Source organism: Schistocerca gregaria, chromosome 1 (assembly GCF_023897955.1).
Source record: "Schistocerca gregaria isolate iqSchGreg1 chromosome 1, iqSchGreg1.2, whole genome shotgun sequence".
NCBI lineage: Eukaryota > Metazoa > Arthropoda > Insecta > Orthoptera > Acrididae > Schistocerca > Schistocerca gregaria.
In genome coordinates, this window is record NC_064920.1 from 986,488,798 (window position 1) to 986,513,036 (window position 24,239).

Below are 24,239 nucleotides of genomic sequence, written 5' to 3' on the forward strand. Positions count from 1 at the left end.
ACTGCTGAAACATAACTTTTTTAAGGTTTCATGCTATCAAAGCTACATCAGCTATTATATGTACAAGCATAAAGAAACTATTCTATCAGCTAATATAACATTCAAAATAATCCATTTTTCATGTAATTGGATAGGTGAAAAAAACCTATTGCAAGCTACGATCTCCTGTGAGAATCTCAGAGTAGTAAACATGGATGGAGTCAGTGGTTAGGAACCTCAGATAGGTGGCACTTCGTGGGATTATGGATTGCCTGTGTGGTGTGTGGAGATAGTCTGTGCAGTTGCAATAATGCTGTGTCTTGGTTAGCAGTGGTTAACTCCCCTACCTAGTAAGCAGGAGATCCTGGGTTTGAGTCCTGGTCTGGTACACATTTTCACTCATTGCTGCTGATTCCACATACTGTTCTGCTGCAGGTGACAGCAGTGATCCCCATCAGTTTACATATAATGTTTGATAGCTGCAGATACTGCATAGTGTCTGTTCTTTTAGACACATCTGAAAGAACAGACACCGCACATTAATATAATTGATACACCTAACTGGACAATGGATCCATCTTCTTCAGTGCAGTGATTCCCCATAATTTACACTTAGTATTACCCTCGTCTTGAATGTGTTAATCAGCTACTTTTATAAGGCCATGTCTCCCTAAAATCATGCGCTGAAATGAGATCCATTCTGTCTGAGATTTTTCCCACTGCTCAAAGAATAGCTTTTCATCACCTCCCTATCTTCACAACATCCTCCTCAGACCCTATGCTCCTTCTGTATCCATCCCTACCCTATGGCTCGTACCCCTGCGACCATCCCTGTTGCAAGACTTGCCCTATACACCCTCCTACCATCACATAAACCAGCTCTGTAAGTGGCAAAACATATGCTATCAAAAGGAGGGCCTCCTGTGAAATGACACATGTAATATACCAGGCCTTATGTAAATGCTGTTTGGTCTGTTACATTGGCACGACTACCACCCAATTATTTTGTTTAGGATAATGGACATAGACAGAGGGTGTATACTGGCAACACACAATATCCTGTTGCTGAGCATGCTCTACAACATAACAGTCGTGACCTCAATGCCTGTTTCACCACATGATTCTTCCTCCCGACACCAGTTTCTCAGAACTCTGTGGGTGGGAACCAGGATTACAACATGTCCTTGGTTCTGACCACCTACCTGGCCTAAATTTACATTAATTCCTTTCACATCAGTATTTCTTCACGTAACAACTCCTTTCTTCACTCCAGTTTAGTTTTCTACATCTTTCATTTTCTGACCTATCTGTTTATCACCATTCTCCCCTCCCACCTCTGTTACATAGAGTACGCTTAACTTTTCACTCTTATTAACTCATGCATGATGTTTTAGTAGTAATCTCTGTCTTGCTCATTACCTGATCTTCCACTTTTAAGTTCTCGGGTTTTCAAATCTCATCCATTGCAGTCCCAACAAACTGTCTTCCCTTCTCATTCTGTCCAGTAAGCCACTGCTGATCCAGGGTTCTGCGTGACTTTTCCAAACTGTACCTCTTCTGTCAATACTCTCCAGTCCTTTTCCTTCACCCTTCTTCCTTACGCTTTGTCTGCTGGAAGAAGAAGCCTCCGGCTCCAAAAGCTTGCATAAGTTAAACCTCTTTTTGTATGTGTTCTCCTGTTACCACTTGGTGAGTAAACTTTTTTGTCTATCCATTTACATTATATTCTATCAGCTTGTTTGACTTGATTGGAAGGAAATCTACTGGTGAGAATGACTCAAACATCTTAATCTCAGAATCAGACATAATCTCACATGGAATTTACTCTATACTGAAGCATGGTAATTAAGGAAGAATGAATCTTACCCTGCTTGGAGAATACACTGTGTTGAATGTTGACAATATTAGGAAAAGGATAGACAGCTACTCGCCATATAGAGACCCATTGATCTGCATACAGGCACAACGAAAAGACTGTTATACATTATAGCTTTCGGACAAAGCCTTCTTCAGCAAAGAAAACATGCACACATTCACAAAAGCAAGCACACCTCAGCTGTGAACAGAATGTGACTATCGTGTGAACAGGAATTTGTAGTGGGGCAGGGAAGGGGACGAAATAGCAGGGACTCATGGGAGGAGAGAAGAGCACTGTCTGGTGGGGTATGCAGGGACTAGAGATTGCCATGTAATACGTTGGGAGGTGGTATGTGGTGGGAAAAGCAGGGAGTGGAAAAGGAGAGTAGCAGGAAATGAGACAATCAGGGAAGCAGTAGGTTACCATAGGTTGAGACGGGATAATTTTGGGATTGGAGAATGTGTTGTAAGGACAAGTCTCTTCTGCACAGTTCAGAAAACCTGGTGATGGAGGGGAGGATCCAGATCAGTCTCAACCTATGGTAGTGTACCATCCCACCACTCTCCACTGAGCACTTTCCACCCTCTCGTCCTATCACCTCCTCCCTTTTCACAGTCCTTCACCATTTACCCACCCATACTTTCCCCTTCCCTGCTTCTCTTCTTCTGTGCTCCTTTCCCTTTCCACTGCCTATTTTGTATTTCCTGTTTTACTAGTCTTTTCCCTCATTTCCATCAGCATGAAGTCCCAAAATGCTTTATCATAATCAACTCTGTTTATCTTGTAATTATTGTGTCTATTGTGGTGTCTGTGGCCTGAATCCCATGTTCTTCTTCTACCTCTGTCTTTATTGACTGATTTATTTATTTTATCCATCTTTCAGCATTAACATGAAATCTATGTCATTAGAAGAATTACAGTTATTTGTACATTATGTTTTACATAACAAAATATTACATGACAAAAATATAACAGTGTTGTACCCTATTATCTTACAATTGCCATTACATCCATATCTACACATGACAGTAAGCCTTAATTTATTAGCAGTAACATGCAGTTGATTTCGTCAGAAGAATTATAGCTATTTGTACATTATGTTTCATATAACAAAATATTGCATGGTAAAAAATATAACAGTGTTGTACCCTATTAGCTTATAGCTGCCTCTACACCCATATCTATACATAACAGTAAGCCTTAATTTATCAATAAATTAGGTCATCTTTACTACTATTCTGAAATTATTCTATACTATAGAAAGTATTTACCTTCATCCACACTTTGGTTTTAGTTTTAAATATGTTCAGTGGAACCAATTGAGCCTGAACAGGTAAAGTGTTGAATAATTGTATGCCTATGTATTCATAGCTAGATTTGGTTTTCTTAAGCCTGGTTGTGGATATATCAATCATATTTGTATGTTGACTATTGTGTTGATGAACAGATTTCCTTATAGTGTAGTGGTTTAAGTTTTCCTTTATGTTTAATAGGGAACAATACATGTAAAGAGATGGGACTGTGAGAATTTATAAGTCTTTAAAATAAGGTCTACATGAGGTCTTGTTGTTAGTGATTCCATAAAGGGATCTAATTGCTTTTTTTTCTTCCAAGTGAAAATTTTTGGCTCCTGGGGAGTTACCGCATAAAAGAATGCAATACTGTAGATGGCAGTGTAAGAAGGCATAATATGAATGAAGTAATAAATCTTGTGTAATACATGTGTGGATTTTGACTAGAAGGTAGGTAACTCATGATAACTTTCGACACACATAATCTGTATGTGTGTCCCACATTAATTTCGAGTCAACATGTATTCCTAGTAGTTTAACAGATGATAATCAGTGTTACTGTTTGACAGACAGAAGATTATATTGGCAGTCTTTTCATGGTTCATAGTTAACTCATTAGCCTTAAACCAGATACTAGATATTTCAAGACATTCTTCACTTTCCTCCTTCAATTTGTTTATATCCTTTCTGGTACTAGCCAATGTTGTGTCCTCAGCATAGAGGATAGATTTATAGGGTATGTTACTCAGAAAGTCATTTACAAATACACTCCTGGAAATGGAAAAAAGAACACATTGACACCGGTGTGTCAGACCCACCATACTTGCTCCGGACACTGCGAGAGGGCTGTACAAGCAATGATCACATGCACGGCACAGCGGACACACCAGGAACCGCGGTGTTGGCCGTCGAATGGCGCTAGCTGCGCAGCATTTGTGCACCGCCGCCGTCAGTGTCAGCCAGTTTGCCGTGGCATACGGAGCTCCATCGCAGTCTTTAACACTGGTAGCATGCCGCGACAGCGTGGACGTGAACCGTATGTGCAGTTGACGGACTTTGAGCGAGGGCGTATAGTGGGTATGCGGGAGGCCGGGTGGACGTACCGCCTACTTGCTCAACACGTGGGGTGTGAGGTCTCCACAGTACATCGATGTTGTCGCCAGTGGTAGGCGGTAGGTGCACGTGCCCGTTGACCTGGGACGGGACCGCAGTGACGCACAGATGCACGCCAAGACCGTAGGATCCTACGCAGTGCCGTAGGGGACCGCACCGCCACTTCCCAGCAAATTAGGGATACTGTTGCTCCTGGGGTATCGGCGAGGACCATTCGCAACTGTGTCCATGAAGCTGGGCTACGGTCCCGCACACCGTTAGGTCGTCTTCCGCTCACGCCCCAACATCGTGCAGCCCGCCTCCAGTGGTGTCGCGACAGGCGTGAATGGAGGGACGAATGGAGACGTGTCATCTTCAGCGATGAGAGTCGCTTCTGCCTTGGTGCCAATGATGGTCGTATGCGTGTTTGGCGCCGTGCAGGTGAGCGCCACAATCAGGACTGCATACAACCGAGGCACACTGGGCCAACACCCGGCATCATGGTGTGGGGAGCGATCTCCTACACTGGCCGTACACATCTGGTGATCGTCGAGGGGACACTGAATAGTGCACGGTACATCCAAACCGTCATCGAACCCATCGTTCTACCATTCCTAGACCGGCAAGGGAACTTGCTGTTCCAACAGGACAATGCACGTCCGCATGTATCCCATGCCACCCAACATGCTCTAGAAGGTGTAAGTCAACTACCCTGGCGAGCAAGATCTCCGGATCTGTCCCCCATTGAGCATGTTTGGGACTGGATGAAGCGTCGTCTGCACGTCCAGCACGAACGCTGGTCCAACTGAGGGGCCAGGTGGAAATGGCATGGCAAGCCATTCCACAGGACTACATCCAGCATCTCTACGATCGTCTCCATGGGAGAATAGCAGCCTGCATTGCTGCGAAAGGTGGATATACACTGTACTAGTGCCGACATTGTGCATGCTCTGTTGCCTGTGTCTATGTGCCTGTGGTTCTGTCAGTGTGAGCATGTGATGTATCTGACCCCAGGAATGTGTCAATAAAGTTTCCCCTTCCTGGGACAATGAATTCACGGTGTTCTTATTTCAATTTCCAGGAGTGTAATATAAATAGTAGAGGGCCAAGCACTGAGCCCAGAGGAACACCTCGTTATACTTAGAGTCTGTGACTTTTGGCCTTTATGCTTTACAATATGTTTTCTATTGCTGAGGTATGATTGAATTAGTGAGAGTTCCAAGTGTTTGATTCCATAGCAACGTGGTTTATCTAATAATAATTTGAGGTTACCTGAGTCAAAAGCCTTACTCAAGCCAATTTGAATGGCTTCGGCAGATAATTCTGACTCAAATGCTTTCACTGTCGATAGGTTTGACCTAAATCCATACTGAGAATCATTTAATATATTATTGTCTGATAGGTGTATAGCCGGCCGCTGTGGCCGAGTGGTTCTAGGCATTTCAGTCCGGAACCACGCTGCTGCTACAGTCGCAGGTTCGAATCCTGCCTCAGGCATGAATGTGTGTGATGTCCTTAGGTTATTTAGGTTTAAGTAGTTCTAAGTCTAGAGGACTGATGACCTCAGATGTTAAGTCCCATAGCGCTTAAAGCCATTTGAACCTTTTTTTGATAGGTGTATGCATATTTGCTGCACTATGCAGTACTCTATTATTTTTGAAAGAATAGGCACAAGTGAAATTGGTCTATAATTATCGGTACAGGACTTGTCACACCTTTTGTAAAATGATATGACAACTGTCTTTTTGAGACATTCTGGAAAATGTCCACTAGAGAGCATCCAGTTTATCAGTATGAAAAGAGGATATGATATGAGATCTAAATTTTTTTTTAAATTACAAAGTTTGACAGGCGATAAACATTTTCAGATCTGGAGTATCCTAATTTAGAAGTTGCTTTAATTATATCAATTACTTGTAGTTCTCTCCATTTACAAGGTGATACTATGTTTGTATTGTTCTGTTGAAAATTTCTGCCAGATGTGGGGTGAAAAATAGGTGTATGTGTAGAACTGGAATTCTGGTTGCCCTGAGTTGAGAGGCTAAGTTTGCAGAGTTGACAAAAAAGTGATTGAAATCATCAGCAGTGATGTTAGCAGCGTTTGTGTTGTCTTTATAGTTTATATCCACACCTAGCTCTGCTTTTATTACTTTCCATCCAGCCTTACATTTATTGTGTGATTTTTTAATGAAATCACCATTTGGCTTACACTTGGCAATTTTAATTTTAGATCTGTATTTTGTTTTTAGGTTTTTGTAAGTTTCTTTATCTAATGCTCCCTTTTTGACCTTATCATGACAAGTATTTACCAATAGTCTCAGTTTTTGTAATTGAGGTGGAAACCACTTCTGTAAAGTTGAGTGGCTAGGTTCCCTTACTTTTTTGTTTTTTAACCATTGGACAGCATGTATGGAAGATTCAGAAATGATTTTGAGGAATGTGCTGAAGGCTTCATCCCCATTTCTGGAGGAATGTGCACAGTATTCCAAACTATAGACTTAAGTTCTTCTCTATACTTGCTAATATTTCTACCTGTAACTAGTCTCACATACTGAATTTCTTCCTGGTCTTTTTTTTCAGTAATTAGTTTCACCCATATACCTCTATGGTCCGACAGGTAATCAACATTAAATAAGCCTAGCTCAAAATCACATTCTTATACATTTGTTATTAGATTGTCAAGAGAGGATAAATGCCTTGCAGGACTTTCATTACCCCACAAAAGAGATAGGATCTTAACATATTTACTAAATTAACATTTATGGCTGTCATTTTCCTAATGTTTTCTCTGTTTAGATTCCAAAAACTAATATTTCAGTAACTTTCCTTGTTGTTTTGTTCTGGTGGTATTGTGATGACTCCCCATTCTGAAAATTGTTCTCCCAAGCTCAATCTAATTTATCTACGTGTTTCAGAAATTCCTCAATAGTGTTGTCTGGTCCGTAAATAAGACTCCACTGAACATGGCCACGTAAACGCCACTTCAGCACATCAATTTGGATTAATGCATCAAGTGATTTATGTAAATGTGCTAAAGTCCTAAGCTGATTTTCACAAAATTCTCTCATTCTCATATCTCCTTTGTAGAATCTAATTATATTCAAAAATTCTGATTTTATTCATGCCTGCTTACTTTCTGACCAAAATTTGTTTAGAAATAATTTTTCAAACTCTGTAAATGTCATTTCTGGGTTAACATGCTGGTAAGCTCATGATAAATCTTCTCCATCTAAAATAAATTAAATAATTTCACTTTCATATGTTCTGGTATGCGTGGTGCAAAGCTGTCCTTGCACCAGTACAAGTAAGTGACAGGGTGGAGTTTAAAATCACCCAGAAAATTTTTGATAATAACATTACTGCAATTGTTCTGAAACATGTTATTACCACTATATATACTACTAAACATATTAATCTCTAGATTTATTACTTTGAAGGTGACTGCTTGAAGAGTATTTGTTAATTCATTCACTTGCTGTTTACTGAAGAAATTCGTTCTAAAACAAGTATAGAATTTAATTTTAGTTTCTTGTCAAGGAAATTATTTTTGGTTTCAATATAAGTCTGTTTGTTATGCAACTCTGATTTTCTTCTGTCAAGTTTGTCAGTGACAATCTTTTCTATTCCTTTTACTCATTTGTTGACTAGGCCAACATGTTTGTTAACTAGCTGTAATTCAGTAACAGCAAACTTCTTCAGACAATCCACCTCAGATTCTACATTGGACACTGTTTCATGTTCACGGTTTATTTGTTTATTTGCCTTATTAACATGTTCCCTAATTGCTTCTAGCTTCTGGTCCATTTCTTTGAGAAGATGTCTAGTTTTCTGAAATTATTTTTGACATTGTCTCTACTTTTCTTTATTTTGCTCTGACAGTTTACTATCTAGTAACTTAGAAAGTTGATCTAATAGGTTTTCTAGTTGTTGAAATACAAATAAAGGTGAAATTATACTACTTGATGAATTCTCATGGCTCTGAATGTTTGGATTCATTGTCAATGCACGTAGTTGTTGACCTGATCTTGTTATGATTCTACCTTGGTCACATGCAGAAAACATATTGCTTCTACACATTTTAACTAATTTTGCACAACTTGGTGAGATGATAAAAAAACTTACAAAAACTATGTTTCCTATAATATTTGTGAAGTATGTCACACACAATTATTTGACTGACTTTATTATGCAATTTCATTTCCTATCAGTTAACTGTTTTACTACTCTGTTAAGTAAGTAATATTTTGGTACTCATCTGAAAGTCCATGCTGCTGGCTGTTGGTGTTGGTCCATTTATTCACATGTCCACTTTTTCCATATAGGTACTTGTTTCTGTTCATGTCACAGTATATGGTAAAAAATTATTTCACCCAAAACTTAATAACCATTAGCATACAATGAAGTTTTATACATATACCATCTCTTTTCACCACATTCTAATAAAACATGGTGGAATTTTTTGCAGCTGTTTGGAATGTGTATCGTTGTTTAACACAAGAAAAACAATGTTAAATATACCACGTTTTAGCATACATTACCAGGATAAAAAATATTCTTCACCAGTTTTATATGTATCTCACGTAATCTGGGGTGTTGCCTCTTGATGCTGCCATAGATTCATTTTGATGTTACTGCATCATCACATGAATATCATGTAATGGTTTAATTAAGTTTTAGTGCTTCTTGTTCATTTCACATGCTAGATGTTCAGCGGCATATGTACAAAGTCTGACTACATGCTGTTGATACAAAATTTGGTTTAAGACTGGCAACTTACAAATTGCCCCTATTTGTATGGTTTTAAACTGTTACTGTCATTGTTACATATAGAATTTTGCATTTATACAATTAAATTTTTTACATACTTCTTCCCAAATTGCATATAAATTTACATGGAATAAAAGAGAATAATTTCATACAAAGACAGGAAAGAATTTGTTTCTATTAAGACTATAAATTACATGTTTTATCATTGCAACAATATACACTCCTGGAAATTGAAATAAGAACACCATGAATTCATTGTCCCAGGAAGGGGAAACTTTATTGACACATTCCTGGGGTCAGATACATCACATGATCACACTGACAGAACCACAGGCACATAGACACAGGCAACAGAGCATGCACAATGTCGGCACTAGTACAGTGTATATCCACCTTTCGCAGCAATGCAGGCTGCTATTCTCCCATGGAGACGATCGTAGAGATGCTGGATGTAGTCCTGTGGAACGGCTTGTCATGCCATTTCCACCTGGAGCCTCAGTTGGACCAGCGTTCGTGCTGGACGTGCAGACCGCGTGAGACGACGCTTCATCCAGTCCCAAACAGGCTCAATGGGGGACAGATCCGGATATCTTGCTGGCCAGGGTAGTTGACTTACACCTTCTAGAGCACGTTGGGTGGCACGGGATACATGCGGACGTGCATTGTCCTGTTGGAACAGCAAGTTCCCTTGCCAGTCTAGGAATGGTAGAACGATGGGTTCGATGACGGTTTGGATGTACCGTGCACTATTCAGTGTCCCCTCGACGATCACCAGAGGTGTACGGCCAGTGTAGGAGATCGCTCCCCACACCATGATGCTGGGTGTTGGCCCTGTGTGCCTCGGTCGTATGCAGTCCTGATTGTGGCGCTCACCTGCACGGCGCCAAACACGCATACGACCATCATTGGCACCAAGGCAGAAGCGACTCTCATCGCTGAAGACGACACGTCTCCATTCGTCCCTCCATTCACGCCTGTCGCGACACCACTGGAGGTGGGCTGCACGATGTTGGGGCGTGAGCGGAAGACGGCCTAACGGTGTGCGGGACCATAGCCCAGCTTCATGGAGACGGTTGCGAATGGTCCTCGCCGATACCCCAGGAGCAACAGTGTCCCTAATTTGCTGGGAAGTGGCGGTGCGGTCCCCTATGGCACTGCGTAGGATCCTACGGTCTTGGCGTGCATCCGTGCGTCGCTGCGGTCCGGTCCCAGGTCAACGGGCACGTGCACCTACCGCCGACCACTGGCGACAACATCGAGGTACTGTGAAGACCTCACGCCCCTCGTGTTGAGCAATTCGGCGGTACGTCCACCCGGCCTCCCGCGTGCCCACTATACGCCCTCGCTCAAAGTCCGTCAACTGCACATACAGTTCACGTCCACGCTGTCGCGGCATGCTACCAGTGTTAAAGACTGCGATGGAGCTCCGTGTGCCATGGCAAACTGGCTGACACTGACGGCGCCGGTGCACAAATGCTGCGCAGCTAGCGCCGTTCGATGGCCAACACCGCGGTTCCTGGTGTGTCCGCTGTGCTGTGCGTGTGATCATTGCTTGTACAGCCCTCTCGCAGTGTCCGGAGCAAGTATGGTGGGTCTGACACACCGGTGTCAATGTGTTCTTTTTTCCATTTCCAGGAGTGTATTTCATTAATTTAACATATAGTTTTTAACTAACTTAAAGAAAAATCATGCTATCACTCAGAGGCAACTAATTAACTTTTCAAAGAGTAAAATTTTACATTTCTATATGGTCGTTATTACATTTGTATTAAGGAACACCAATTAAAACGTGAGTTTGCTTGATTCTGACTGAAAAATCATCTTGTCATATTTTTATTAGGGATTCAAACAATTCCTGGTTTCAAAACATAAAAATACCTGACTCTCTATGACTTGGAAATATCAGAAATTTAATGATCAATTACTCCGTAATTTCAATAGCAAAATCAATCCTACCATGTACCTGAAAGTTGTCTTGTGTGTGAATTATGATGATACATTAGTTTTTAATCCAACATGTTTCCTTCATTCCATATACTGGTGAGACCCAATGTAAACAATGTCAAAACAACAGTTCAAATTAGTGTAAATTATTAATAATATATATATACTGTATTTGGGAGAATAGATATGAGATTGGAATAGGATATATGGTCCCAAGAGGTTGTGGTATTGCAATCTTACTGGCAGAATTTTGACATGGTTGTTCATAATTATAATCCAATTAAGAGGTAACATTGCATGTAATTATTGGTATGAACTGTAATAACACAATTCACGTTGTCTGTCGCACTTCACGTAGTGTAGACTGGGAACTGTCTGCTAGGCATGCCCGTTGTCAAACTGACTGGGCACGGCCTGTGCTGTCTGAATTGTTGTTGTTCCACCGGCAGAGGGCGCGGCCTAATTCTTGCATGCCCTCTGGTGGCTGGGAACTTACTTGCAGCAGATACTGTCCGTGACGCAGCATGCCGATGTGCGCCTCCCGCAATCTTTCTGGTGGTTACTGCATAGACTTTAAGCTGAGTATAATGATAAATGAACTTGTAAATGTGTTTCACATGATTACTAACATTTAAGTAAGAAGAAAAAATTGTTCATTATTTGAATCTAACACACATTTGCTCCATGCTCCATGTATAAATATCCAGTTTCTACTTCAGGGCCTCATATTCCATGTAACACCTTGCCACTCATTTAAAATATTTAAAAAAATTCACATTACCTTTACAACTGAAGTTTTTGCTTAACACTCTCTCTTACCTCTGGGAATGGATTAGAATTTTTAATCATTAAACATGTCTGAGGAACAGTTTATATCACTGGTGTTTATAGTGAACTAAAATATAGGGTATTGATCTTAAGCTGTTATTCATTTTTCACTTTAAAAGGCACTAATTTACATTTTTTTCATTGCAGGACATTGTGGTGCCCTCGAAATATTTTGCACATGAACTTGTTTCTTTCATTTATTTTGAGAGCATTTGTTTCACTACTTAAAGAGAGTATTTTTGTTCTTTCTATTGGTCTCCCAAGCAATGTAGTAGAGAAAGGTGGTATATATTTCTTCAAAGAACAACCTGAGGTAAGCAATGAAGCTTTGTAATATTTATATCTAGAAAGATAATTGTTTTATCTCTTACAACAAATACATTTATTGTCACTTTTCTTGTGTCCGTTTCCTTATCATCAGATTTTGTCATATATTGAGCATCTAACATTTATTACTATCATCATTAGCGCTAATATAGTTGTTTCATAGTGAACTGATCATGACCTAGATGCCTGAATCAAAGGTGTACAAAAGCCCCTATTAAAACTAAACAGATTTAGAAACTTGCTCACTTACAAGCCGAAGTACTGTGCAAAATAAAGCTAAAGCAGTCCAGAAGGTGAAGTGAGATGATAGCAATTGAGAGAGAGCCCACCAATGCATAGTCTTATATTTGTCCTCTGTGGAAGTTCACATGATCAGCCAGCAATATTGGCAGTGCTCTTGCTGCTGGTGCCCTTGCCAGATGTGGGTGATTTTACACATACCCATACACCTGTATCTGGTAGGGTTACTAAAGAGACAGCCTTATAACTGTTTCATGTGTGAATAAGAAAATTATCCAGTAAGATCTGCAAAGTGTATCAAAACACTCAGTTTTTGTCTGTTGATCATCCACAAACAGACAGTTTCACAAGACATAGATTTCACCTAAACAGAAGTCTGGAAATTGTAATGAGCTGGCATAGATGTCCTCAGGAGTGACAGTGTTAGAACCAAGTTTATGGTACTCTGTGCAGTGCCAAGCCTATGACATTGCAGTTTATGCAGCCAAATCCTGGAAATGTTGAATGTAGCCAGCAGAATAAGAAATAATGTATCCATAATATTTTTACCTGCAGAAATGCAGGCAACAGCACAACAAACATAATCATCCCTATCACAACCAACTGTACCAACACAATTATCACAAATCACAGTGAAAATATAATTATCAGCAGCAGGACTGCTATAATTACCAGCAGGAAAACTACCACCATTAGCTGCAGCAGCAGAACCAGTATAACCAAAAACAGAAGATACTGAAGGAATATAGGCGCAATCAAAACTGCCTTTCAAAGGCTATGGCAGCATAAATATACATGTTAGGGCATGTGGAGTGGTCATTATTCATGGATTTAACAGGAATGCTCATTGTAAGCAAAATAATCATATGAACATATGCCCTATTCTGAGTGGTTTCTGAGACAGAACACATTTAATGGATGTTTGATTTTGGGCTAAATGTGTACACATGTGTCTTACCCATCTGACCTCTTTTAGAAGAGCAAATGATGGGACATAATTATCTTCATTTTTTTTGGAAAATTTGTTGTTGAACTCCTTGAGTATGTTCCTTTGGTCACGAAGGCTACAATGTACTTCCACCATGATGGAGTCTCTCCACGATGCTGCTCTCACCATGGAACATGCAGAGGTACTCAGACAAGCCACACAAAATGTTCTTCCAAGAATACTCAGATGCAACGACATGGATGGTGGGGTATTCAAACATTTATTATGAACTGTACAATGACTGTAAGATGATGTGTACATTAATTCTTAGAGGTGAATGCGTTAAAAATATATCGTTTTCAACAGATACTTTGTAAAATGCATGTTGCAAAACCTAACAATATTATGAAAAGGAAAGTTAGTACTCACCATATAGTGGAGATGCTGAGTCACAGATAGGCACAACAGAAAGACTGTCACAAATAAGTGCCTTCCTGTTTCCTTAAGTAATGTAATTATATGGCTAACAGTCCGGACACTTCAATGATGTCGTCCAGGATACCGAGCAGCATACATAGCACACACCTGTTGGGCATTTTGATCACAATAGCCATACATCAACATGATATTGACCTTTTCCGCAGTTGGTAAATGGTCCATTTTAACACGGGTAATGTATCACGAAGCAAATACCATCCACACTTGTGGAATGTTGCATGATACCACTTACTTATATGTTTGCGGCTATTGCAGCACCATCTATCACAAAGTAAAAAAAGTGGTCCAACTAAAACATTCATATTTCTTTACGTACTACACAAATATGTAATATAAACTGGGGGTTCCTATTTTAAAAAACGCAGTTGATGTCCGTTTGACCTATGGCAGTGCTATCTAGTGGGCCAACCATAGCACCATCTGGTTTCCCCCTTCAAGCTAGACGAGTTTTGTTTTTTGTAGTTTTTTTGTTTTACGCTTATTTTGTGAGATATTTGGCCTGGTCACGACCAATGAGCCACCCTGTTCAATCAGTTTTTATATGTGAAACTTTTTATTAACATTTTATTCATTCTTTTCTTAATATTTGGGAACAAATTTTTATGTTTCAAGATATTCATCTATAGTATAACACCAATTTTGCAATAAATATTTATGGACAACTGTTTTCAATGTTGACATGTCTTTTATTGTTTTAATATTATTAGGTGGCTTATTGTATTGTCTGTATCCTGTTTGGAGTAGTACATTCTGTTTTAGTGTTGTGTATGCATGTGGAACATGTATATCCTGCTTTCTCCTTGTGTTATACAGGTGGATACTCTTGTTAGTTGATATAAGATTGTTGTTATTTTCTTAGATTTTCCTAATAAATATTATTACTTGTAAGATATATAAACATGGTAGTGGAAGAATGTGAAGTTTCTTAAATAAGGGGTTGCATGAGATTCTTGAGGCAGCATTTTCTATGGCTCTTACAATTCTCTTTTTGCACATAAAATTAGTTTTGCTGGCAGGTGCATTTCCCCAAAACATTATGCCATATTGGAGTTCCTGGACAAAGTATACACTTCTTAGTGTCTCTTTTGACGTATAACCAGAAAGAATTTTTGTAGTATAACAAATGATCTTCAATTTATTTATAATGAATTTTGCATGTTGGATTCATACTTTTGTAGAGCTCTTAGTTTTCAAGGATTCTGGTGAACAAATCTATGTCTGGTGTTAGTGGACATTTATTTTGGACTTTGTGTAAGTTCACTGTGACTGTTATTTCTGTGTTTATTACTTAACTGTTTCCAGAAAACCAGTCTGTAATGTGGGTGGTACACTTTTTAATCACTTGCAGTAATTTTTCTCTGGTCCTTTCTTTTATTATCAGATTTGTGTCATCTGCGAGTTTTATGTAATTTTGGTATGGACTAGTCGATTCCAAGTCATTCACAAAGAGTAGAAACAAATAGAAACAGAATTGGACATAGAATAAAGCCTTGTGGTACACTGTACATAATGCTCTGCTTTTCTGTGTGGTAGGACTTTCTCTTTCTCCCTTCTTGGATAGCAACTTCAACTACTTGCTTTCTATCTTGGAGATATGATTTTATCCATTCATGGGCAGATAATACCTACAGATTCAATTTTCTTAAAAAAAAGATGTGATTTATGTTATCAAATGGTTTAGAGAGGTCTAGAAATATGGATGAGATATGCTCTTTGCTGTCTATTGAATTTAATGTTTCATTTAGGAATGCAAAAATAGCAATCTCAGTAGATTTAAATTTTCTGAATCCTTTTTATGTATTTGAGAAGTAATTATTTTTTCTATGAAATTGACCAATCATTTATAATAGATTTCTCAATTATTTTGGAAAAACCAGATAGTATAGAAATAGGCCTATAATTTGATACTTCTGTTTTTATCCCTTTCTTGAGCAGAGGTTCTACTCTTTCTCTCTTCAATTTGTCTGGGAACCCCCCTTCTGATAGAAAACAGTTACAGATGTCGACAAGTGGCCTGGGTATGAGGAAGCACATTTCTTCAAGATGTAGTCAGGGTTATTGTCAGTAGCAACAGATAATTTGGGCTTCAGTTCTTTGATTATAGCAAGCATTTCCTTATCATTGGTAGGATATAGTAAAATAGATTTATTATTTAAAGTACAAATGGATTGATTTCTGAGAGTACATTTGGATTCGATTTATAAGATATTCAGCTATCTGTGTAAAGTAGGAATTAAATTTATTTGCAATTTTTGTAAGTTCAGTTATCACAGCTGACTTTTCCATTAGGCAGTTAATATTAAGGAAATCTGCCTGTTCTGCTACAGTTTCCTTCCTTACAATATTCCATGTGGCTTTCATTGTATTGGAGGAATTTTTCATGCATCTGTCATTTGCCATTATTTTTGCTTGTTTGACAACATTTTTGAAGATCTTTTTATAGGTTTTGTAATAAGTATCAAATTCTGGTGACGTGAGCTGTTTGGAAATCTGTGTTGCAATCTTTTTTTGTTTGATGATACCAGAATCCCAGAAGTGATCCATTTATTTTTTGTTTCCCTTGTGTATATTTTCCTTTGTGTTAGAGGAAAGCACAATTCAAAATAGTAGGAAAAATTACTAATGAAGTTTTTATATTTTTCATCTGTGTGTTTGCAGTTATAAATCTCTTTCCAGTTTTCTATCTTCAGGTAATGGAGAAAGCGATTTATATTTTCATTACTGTAGTTTCTACTGGTGGTAGTTAGGCAGTGTTTAAACTGCAGTTCAGTCTATGTGCTCAGAGAGAGTTATTTAACTGTGTGATCCCCAAAGCACATGTTTAGTGTTTCTATTGTAAGTTCATTTCTATATTTACAAATATCTGATCAATGGTGGTGGACGAGATCTTCTTGATATGAGTTGTTGTTTCTACAGAAGATTTCATGTTAAAAGTTTTCAAGGGATTCAGAAATTCATTATTTTCTTTGTGTTAGCCTGTTATTGTTGTTGTTGTTGTTGTGGTCTTCAGTCCTGAGACTGGTTTGATGCAGTTCTCCATGTTATCCTATCCTGTGCAAGCTTCTTCATCTCCCAGTACTTACTGCAACCCACATCCTTCTGAATCTGTGAAGTATGTAATCTCTTGGTCCCCCTCTGCGATTTTTACCCTCCACGCTGCCCTCCAATACTAAATTGGTGATCCCTTGATGCCTCAGAACATGTCCTACCAACCGATCCCTTCTTCTAGTCAAGTTGTGCCACAAACTTCTCTTCTCCCCTATCCTATTCAATACCTCCTCATTAGTTACATGATCTACCCATCTAATCTTCAGCATTCTTCTGTAGCACCACATTTCGAAAGCTTCTATTCTCTTCTTGTCCAAACTATTTATCGTCCATGTTTCACTTCCATATATGGCTACACTCCATACAAATACTGTCAGAAACGACTTCCTGACACTTAAATCTATACTCGATGTTAACAAATTTCTCTTCTTCAGAAATGCTTTCCTGGCCATTGCCAATCTGCATTTTATATCCTCTCTACTTTGGCCATCATCAGTTATTTTACTCCCCAAATAGCAAAACTCCTTTACCACTTTAAGTGTCTCATTTCCTAACCTAATTCCCTCAGCATCACCCGACTTAATCCGACTACATTCCATTATCCTCATTTTGCTTTTGTTGATGTTCATCTTACATCCTCCTTTCAAGACACTCTCCATTCTGTTCAACTGCTCTTCCAAGTCCTTTGCTGTCTCTGACAGAATTACAATGTCATCGGCGAACCTCAAAGTTTTGATTTCTTCTCCATGGATTTTAATACCTACTCTGAATTTTTCTTTTGTTCCCTTTACTGCTTGCTCAATATACAGATTGAATAACATCAGGGAGAGGCTACCACCCTGTCTCACTCCCTTCCCAACCAGTGCTTCCTTTCATGTCTCTCGACTCTTATAACTGCCATCAGCATTCTGTACAAATTGTAAATAGCCTTTCGCTCCCTGTATTTTACCCCTGCCATCTTTATAATTTGAAAGAGAGTATTCCAGTCAACATTGTCAAAAGCTTTCTCTAAGACTACAAATGTTAGAAACATAGGTTTGCCTTTCCTTATTCTTTCTTCTAAGATAAGTCGTAAGGTCAGTATTGCCTCACGCGTTCCAGTATTTCTACAGAATCCAAACTGATCTTTTCCGAGGTCTGATTCTACTAGTTTTTCCATTCGTCTGTAAAGAATTTGTGTTAGTATTTAGCAGCTGTGGCTTATTAAACTAATTGTTCGGTAATTTTCACATCTGTCAGCACCTGCTTTCTTTGGGATTGGGATTATTATATCCTTCTTGAAGTCTGAGGGTATTTCTCCTGTTTCATACATCTTGTTCACCAGATGGTAGAGTTTTGTCAGGACTTGCTCTCCCAAGGTCGTCAGTAGTTCCAATGAAATGTTGTCTACTCTGGGGGCCTTGTTTCGACTCAGGTCTCTCAGTGCTCTGTCAAACTCTTCACGTAGTATCGTATCTCCCATTTCATCTTCATCTACATCCCCTTCCACTTCCATAATATTGTCCTCAAGTACATTGCCCTTGTATAGACCATCTATATACTCCTTCCACCTTTCTGCTTTCCCTTCTTTGCTTAGAACTGGGTTTCCATCTGAGCTCTTGATGTTCATACAAGTGGTTCTCTTATCTCCAAAAGTCTCTTTAATTTTCCTGTAGGCAGTATCTATCTTACCCCTCGTGAGATAAGCCTCTAAATCCTTACATTTGTCCTCTAGCCATCCTTGCTTAGCCATTTTGCACTTCCTGTCAATCTCATTTTTGAGTGGTTTGTATTCCTTTTTGCCTGCTTCATTTACTGCATTTTTATATTATCTCCTTTCATTAATTAAATTCAATATTTCTTCTGTTACCCAAGGATTTCTACTACCCCTCATCTTTTTACCTACTTGATCCTCTGCTGCCTTCACTACTTCATCCCTCAAAGCTACCCATTCCTCTTCTACTGTATTTCTTTCCCCCATTCCTGTCAATTGTTCCTTTATGTTCTCCCTGAAACTCTGTACAACCTCTGGTTCTTTCAGTTTATCCAGGTCCCATCTCCTTAAATTCCAACCATTTTGCAGTTTTTTCAGTTTTAATCTACAGGTCATAACCAATAGATTGTGGTCAGAGTCCACATCTGCCCCTGGAAATGTCTTACAATTTAAATCTGGTTCCTAAATCTCTGTCTTACCATTATATAATCTATCTGATACCTTTTAGTATCTCCAGGGTTCTTCCATGTATACAGCCTTCTTTTATGATTCTTGAACCAAGTGTTAGCTATGATTAAGTTGTGCTCTGTGCAAAATTCTACCAGGCGGCTTCCTCTTTCATTTCTCAGCCCCAGTCCATATTCACCTACTACGTTTCCTTCTCTCCCTTTTCCTACTGCCGAATTACAGTCACCCATGACTATTAAATTTTCATCAACCTTCACTATCTGAATAATTTCTTTTAGTTTATCATACATTTCTTCAATTTCTTCATCATCTGCAGAGCTAGTTGGCATATAAACTTGTACTACTGTAGTAGGTGTGGGCTTTGTATCTATCTTGGTCACAATAATGCGTTCACTATGCTGTTTGTAGTAGCTTACCTGCATTCCTATTTTCCCATTCATTATTAAACCTACTCCTGCATTACCCCTATTTGACTTTGTGTTTATAACCCTGAAGTCACCTGACCAGAAATCTAGTTCCTCCTGCCACCGAACGTCACTAATTCCCACTATACCTAACTTTAACCTATCCATTTCCCTTTTTAAATTTTCTAACCTACCTGCCCGATTAAGTGATCTGACATTCCATGCTCCGATCTGTAGAATGCCAGTTTTCTTTCTCCTGATAACGACATCCTCTTGAGTAGTCCCCGCCCGGAGATCCGAATGGGGGACTATTTTACGTCCGGAATATTTTACCCAAGAGGACGCCATCATCATTTAATCATACAGTAAAGCTGCATGCCTTCGGGAAAAATTACGGCCGTAGCTTCCCCTTGCTTTCAGCCATTCGCAGTACCAGCACAGCAAGGCCATTTTGGTTATTGTTACAAGGCCAGATCAGTCAATCATCCAGACTGTTGCCCTTGCAACTACTGAAAAGGCTGCTGCCCCTCTTCAGGAACAGCATGTTTGTCTGGCCTCTCAACAGATACCCGTCCGTTGTGGTTGCACCTACGGTACGGCTATCTGTATCGCCGAGGCACACAAGCCTCCCCACCAACGGCACGGTCCATGGTTCATTGGGGGTGTGTTAGTCTATTAAGTGAATATCCCAAAAAGTTTTAGGAAGATACTTATGTCACCACATGGAGCTCTGTATAAACAAATAATGGCCCGTTTAGTGTTGACAATCCCAAATCCTGATAGCACTACAGCTTTTTCATTCAGTATTTCAACAACAAATTTTATATTTATGAAGTTTGTATTATTTCTTACAAATGTACAATTTCCACCAAGTTTAAGAATTTTTTACAGAAATAACAACCTTGCACAAAGTTATGGAGGGACACAATACATATCTTGTCCTCATCAAGCCAAAGTTTTGTGAAACATGATACTGAGGTAGTTTTTAATTTGTTTTCTAAGAAGATTTGGATTTCAATTATTTTACTAGCTAGTAATAGCCCATTTTGATGAAAAAGAACCATATTCATAATTCTGTACTCTACCTGTGAGTTTAGAAATAAAATGTTACCGCAAATTATCTGTGAGTTGGAAGACTGATTTTTCACAGTTTTACTTAAATAAAATAAAAATGCAGTAAATGAAGCAGGCAAAAAGGAATACAAACGTCTCAAAAATGAGATCAATAGGAAATGCAAAATGGCTAAACAGGGATGGCTAGAGGACAAATGTAAGGATGTAGAAGCTTATCTCACTAGGGGTAAGATAGATACTGCCTACAGGAAAATTAAAGAGACCTTTGGAGAGAAGAGAACCACGTGTATGAATATCAAGAGCTCAGATGGCAGCCCAGTTCTAAGCAAAGAAGGGAAGGCAGAAAGGTGGAAGGAGTATATAGAAGGTTTATACAAGGGCGATGTACTTGAGGACAATATTATGGAAATAGAAGAGGATGTAGATGAAGACGAAATGGGAGATACGATACTGCGTGAAGAGTTTGACAGAGCACTGAAAGACCTGAGTCGAAACAAGGCCCCCGGAGTAGACAACATTCCATTAGAACTACTGACGGCCTTGGGAGAGCCAGTCATGACAAAACTCTACCAGCTGGTGAGCAAGATGTATGAGACAGGCAAAATACCCTCAGACTTCAAGAAGAATATAATAATTCCAATCCCAAAGAAAGCAGGTGCTGACAGATGTGAAAATTACCGAACTATCAGTTTAATAAGCCACGGCTGCAAAATGCTAACGCGAATTCTTTACAGACGAATGGAAAAACTGGTAGATGCAGACCTCGGGGAGGATCAGTTTGGATTCCGTCGAAATGTTGGAACACGTGAGGCAATACTGACCTTACGACTTATCTTAGAAGAAAGATTAAGAAAAGGCAAACCTACGTTTCTAGCATTTATAGACTTAGAGAAAGCTTTTGACAATGTAGACTGGAATACTCTTTTTCAAATTCTAAAGGTGGCAGGGGTAAAATACAGGGAGCGAAAGGCTATTTATAATTTGTACAGAAACCAGATGGCAGTAATAAGAGTCGAGGGGCATGAAAGGGAAGCAGTGGTTGGGAAAGGAGTGAGACAGGGTTGTAGCCTCTCCCCGATGTTATTCAATCTGTATATTGAGCAAGCAGTAAAGGAAACAAAAGAAAAATTTGGAGTAGGTATTAAAATTCATGGAGCCGAAGTAAAAACTCTGAGGTTCGCCGATGACATTGTAATTCTGTCAGAGACGGCAAAGGACTTAGAAGAGCAGTTGAACGGAATGGACAGTGTCTTGAAAGGAGGATATAAGATGAACATTAACAAAAGCAAAACGAGGATAATGGAATGTAGTCAAATTAAATCGGGTGATGCTGAGGGAATTAGATTAGGAAATGAGACACTTAAAGTAGTAAAGGAGTTTTGCTATTTAGGAAGTAAAATAACTGATGATGGTCGAAGTAGAGAGGATATAAAATGTAGACTGGCAATGGCAAGGAAAGCGTTTCTGAAGAAGAGAAATTTGTTAACATCGAATATAGATTTATGTATCAGGAAGTCGTTTCTGAAAGTATTTGCTTGGAGTGTAGCCATGTATGGAAGTGAAACATGGACGATAACTAGTTTGGACAAGAAGAGAATAGAAGCTTTCGAAATGTGGTGCTACAGAAGAATACTGAAGATAAGGTGGATAGATCACGTAACTAATGAGGAGGTATTGAATAGGATTGGGGAGAAGAGAAGTTTGTGGCACAACTTGACTAGAAGAAGGGATCGGTTGGTAGGACATGTTTTGAGGCATCAAGGGATCACAAATTTAGCATTGGAGGGCAGCGTGGAGGGTAAAAATCGTAGAGGGAGACCGAGAGATGAGTACACTAAGCAGATTCAGAAGGATGTAGGTTGCAGTAGGTACTGGGAGATGAAGCAGCTTGCACAGGATAGAGTAGCATGGAGAGCTGCATCAAACCAGTCTCAGGACTGAAGACAACAACAACAACTTTTTCCTGGCTTGAAACCATAAAAAATTGTCATTATATGGAACAGATGTATTTTATCTATGGCTCCGACATAAGGTGTTTTGCATTGCTGCTCCAGTTGTTGTTGGTTCTGCTGCTACTACTAGTATTGTTGTTGTCGTTGCTGCTGCTGCTACTGCTTCTGTTGATCATGTTGCTGCTGCTTCACTTATTTCTGGTGTTTGCTCTTCCACAACTACTGTGCTGTTCTGTGAGCTGCTTGCATTTGGGCTTTTCACTTGCATTAGCAAAAGCTCACATTTGTCTTGAAGGATTGCAGCTTTGCTGACAGCAGATTTTTCATTTGAGTCTCCAGATAATATGCACTTCTTGTCCATGAGGGGTATGACTCTTGTATCATCACATTGCACATTTGAGATTTTATTTCCTACATCTAAAATGTTTGTTACTACAAAAGTTTTTTCAAGTTTATTTAGGTGAAAACTGTGTGTTGTGTGGAATCTTTTCCCAAAATTGCTTATGTTCACAAATGTTATATTTTAAACCACCTGCAAATATTTGCAGCTCAGTATATGTACTTTCAATATTTTCGTTTACACAGGCTGATTCTCTCAAGACATAACGATGTGGCACTGAAAAAACAATAATGTTTGTTTCTCTCAGCTTATATGATTTTCTTTTTAATGAGATTAAAATATGCTTTTTTTCATTCCTTGCAACATCATTTGATCCTGCCAGGAAGTCCTTTTTGCTCAGCAATGAAATTTTGTTCCTGAGTCATTGATATAGCAGCACTGAATTTTGCTTCTGGGTTTATTGTACAATTAAAATTCTGACTGCTTGTGTGCTGAAATTCAGTGGCTATATTTTGGCCTTGGCTGTCTGCATGCAATTTTACATGTACATGCTGTTCAGAGCATATCAATTTTCTCCCTGCCTCTGCTGTGCACGCCATCTTGTTTGGCACTATTTCTTTTGTCTTTTTTGCTAACATAAGTCAATAATGTGTCGGGTGAACAGCTTATTGGTGGCAAATTTTTTTGAGAGCACTTTTGCATATGTCATATGCTTTTAATATTGGTATGCATTTTAGTTATGAAGGCAAATGGTTATATAAAATAGCTCCAGTATGATACACCCCTCTTTTGCATAAGTTTGTATTTATGTGTTCATGTATAGATTCATCTTCTACCTAGATTCATATGTGTGTATATCACAGTTGTGTCAGAAGATATTTTCCTTTCTTAAGATTCTCCCTTCTGTGCAAATTAGTATTTCGTGTATATACAAGCAAGGCATTGACAATATTTTGGGAGTTTTAAAAAGAGATCTACAGGAATCCTTGCATTTAGCTTTTTTTCACCCTGATAATCTTTTTTTGTATTTTAAATGTTTTCACAGAATTTGTGGAATTCCCCCAAAAAAATATTCCATACATAAGTCCCACTTCAGATCTGCCTGAACAAGAATGCATAGAAATTTTGTTTGAATGACATTCGACACATTTTTGCTTCAATAGTAAAAACAGAGTTTGTAGGTTTTGTGTGATGTGGAAGTTAACTGCCACAGTTTTTTTCAGAATTTATGATGAAACTATTGGCCCTGAACCAGTACCTTGAGGTATGCGTAACTGATATTGCAGCCTCCTGCAGATTTTCCTCATTCTGTGATTTAATTAGAATATTAGTGTCATCTGCAAATAGTACAGTACATCCATCATGCATTTTACTTGCTGAGTCATTTATTTACAGCTGTAAAAACAAGAAATTTTTTGTGTTTCACTATCTTTGTGTTTTATTTCTGTAGTCTGCTGATGATTACTGAGGTACAACTGAAGCCACTTTTCAGATTGACCACTAATTC

At 38.9% G+C, this 24,239-nt stretch overlaps 1 protein-coding gene across 4 annotated transcripts in view; it reads left to right on the forward strand.

The window, feature by feature from the left end:
- LOC126277867 (parathyroid hormone/parathyroid hormone-related peptide receptor-like) overlaps window positions 1-24,239 on the forward strand; it is a 506,877-nt gene that overhangs the window by 312,885 nt on the left and 169,753 nt on the right. For all 4 annotated transcript variants that reach the window (XM_049977414.1, XM_049977424.1, XM_049977398.1 and 1 more), the window contains one exon: window positions 11,908-12,073. In XM_049977414.1, the coding sequence (XP_049833371.1) occupies window positions 11,908-12,073 (166 nt within the window). The remainder of the gene's footprint in view (window positions 1-11,907; window positions 12,074-24,239) is intronic.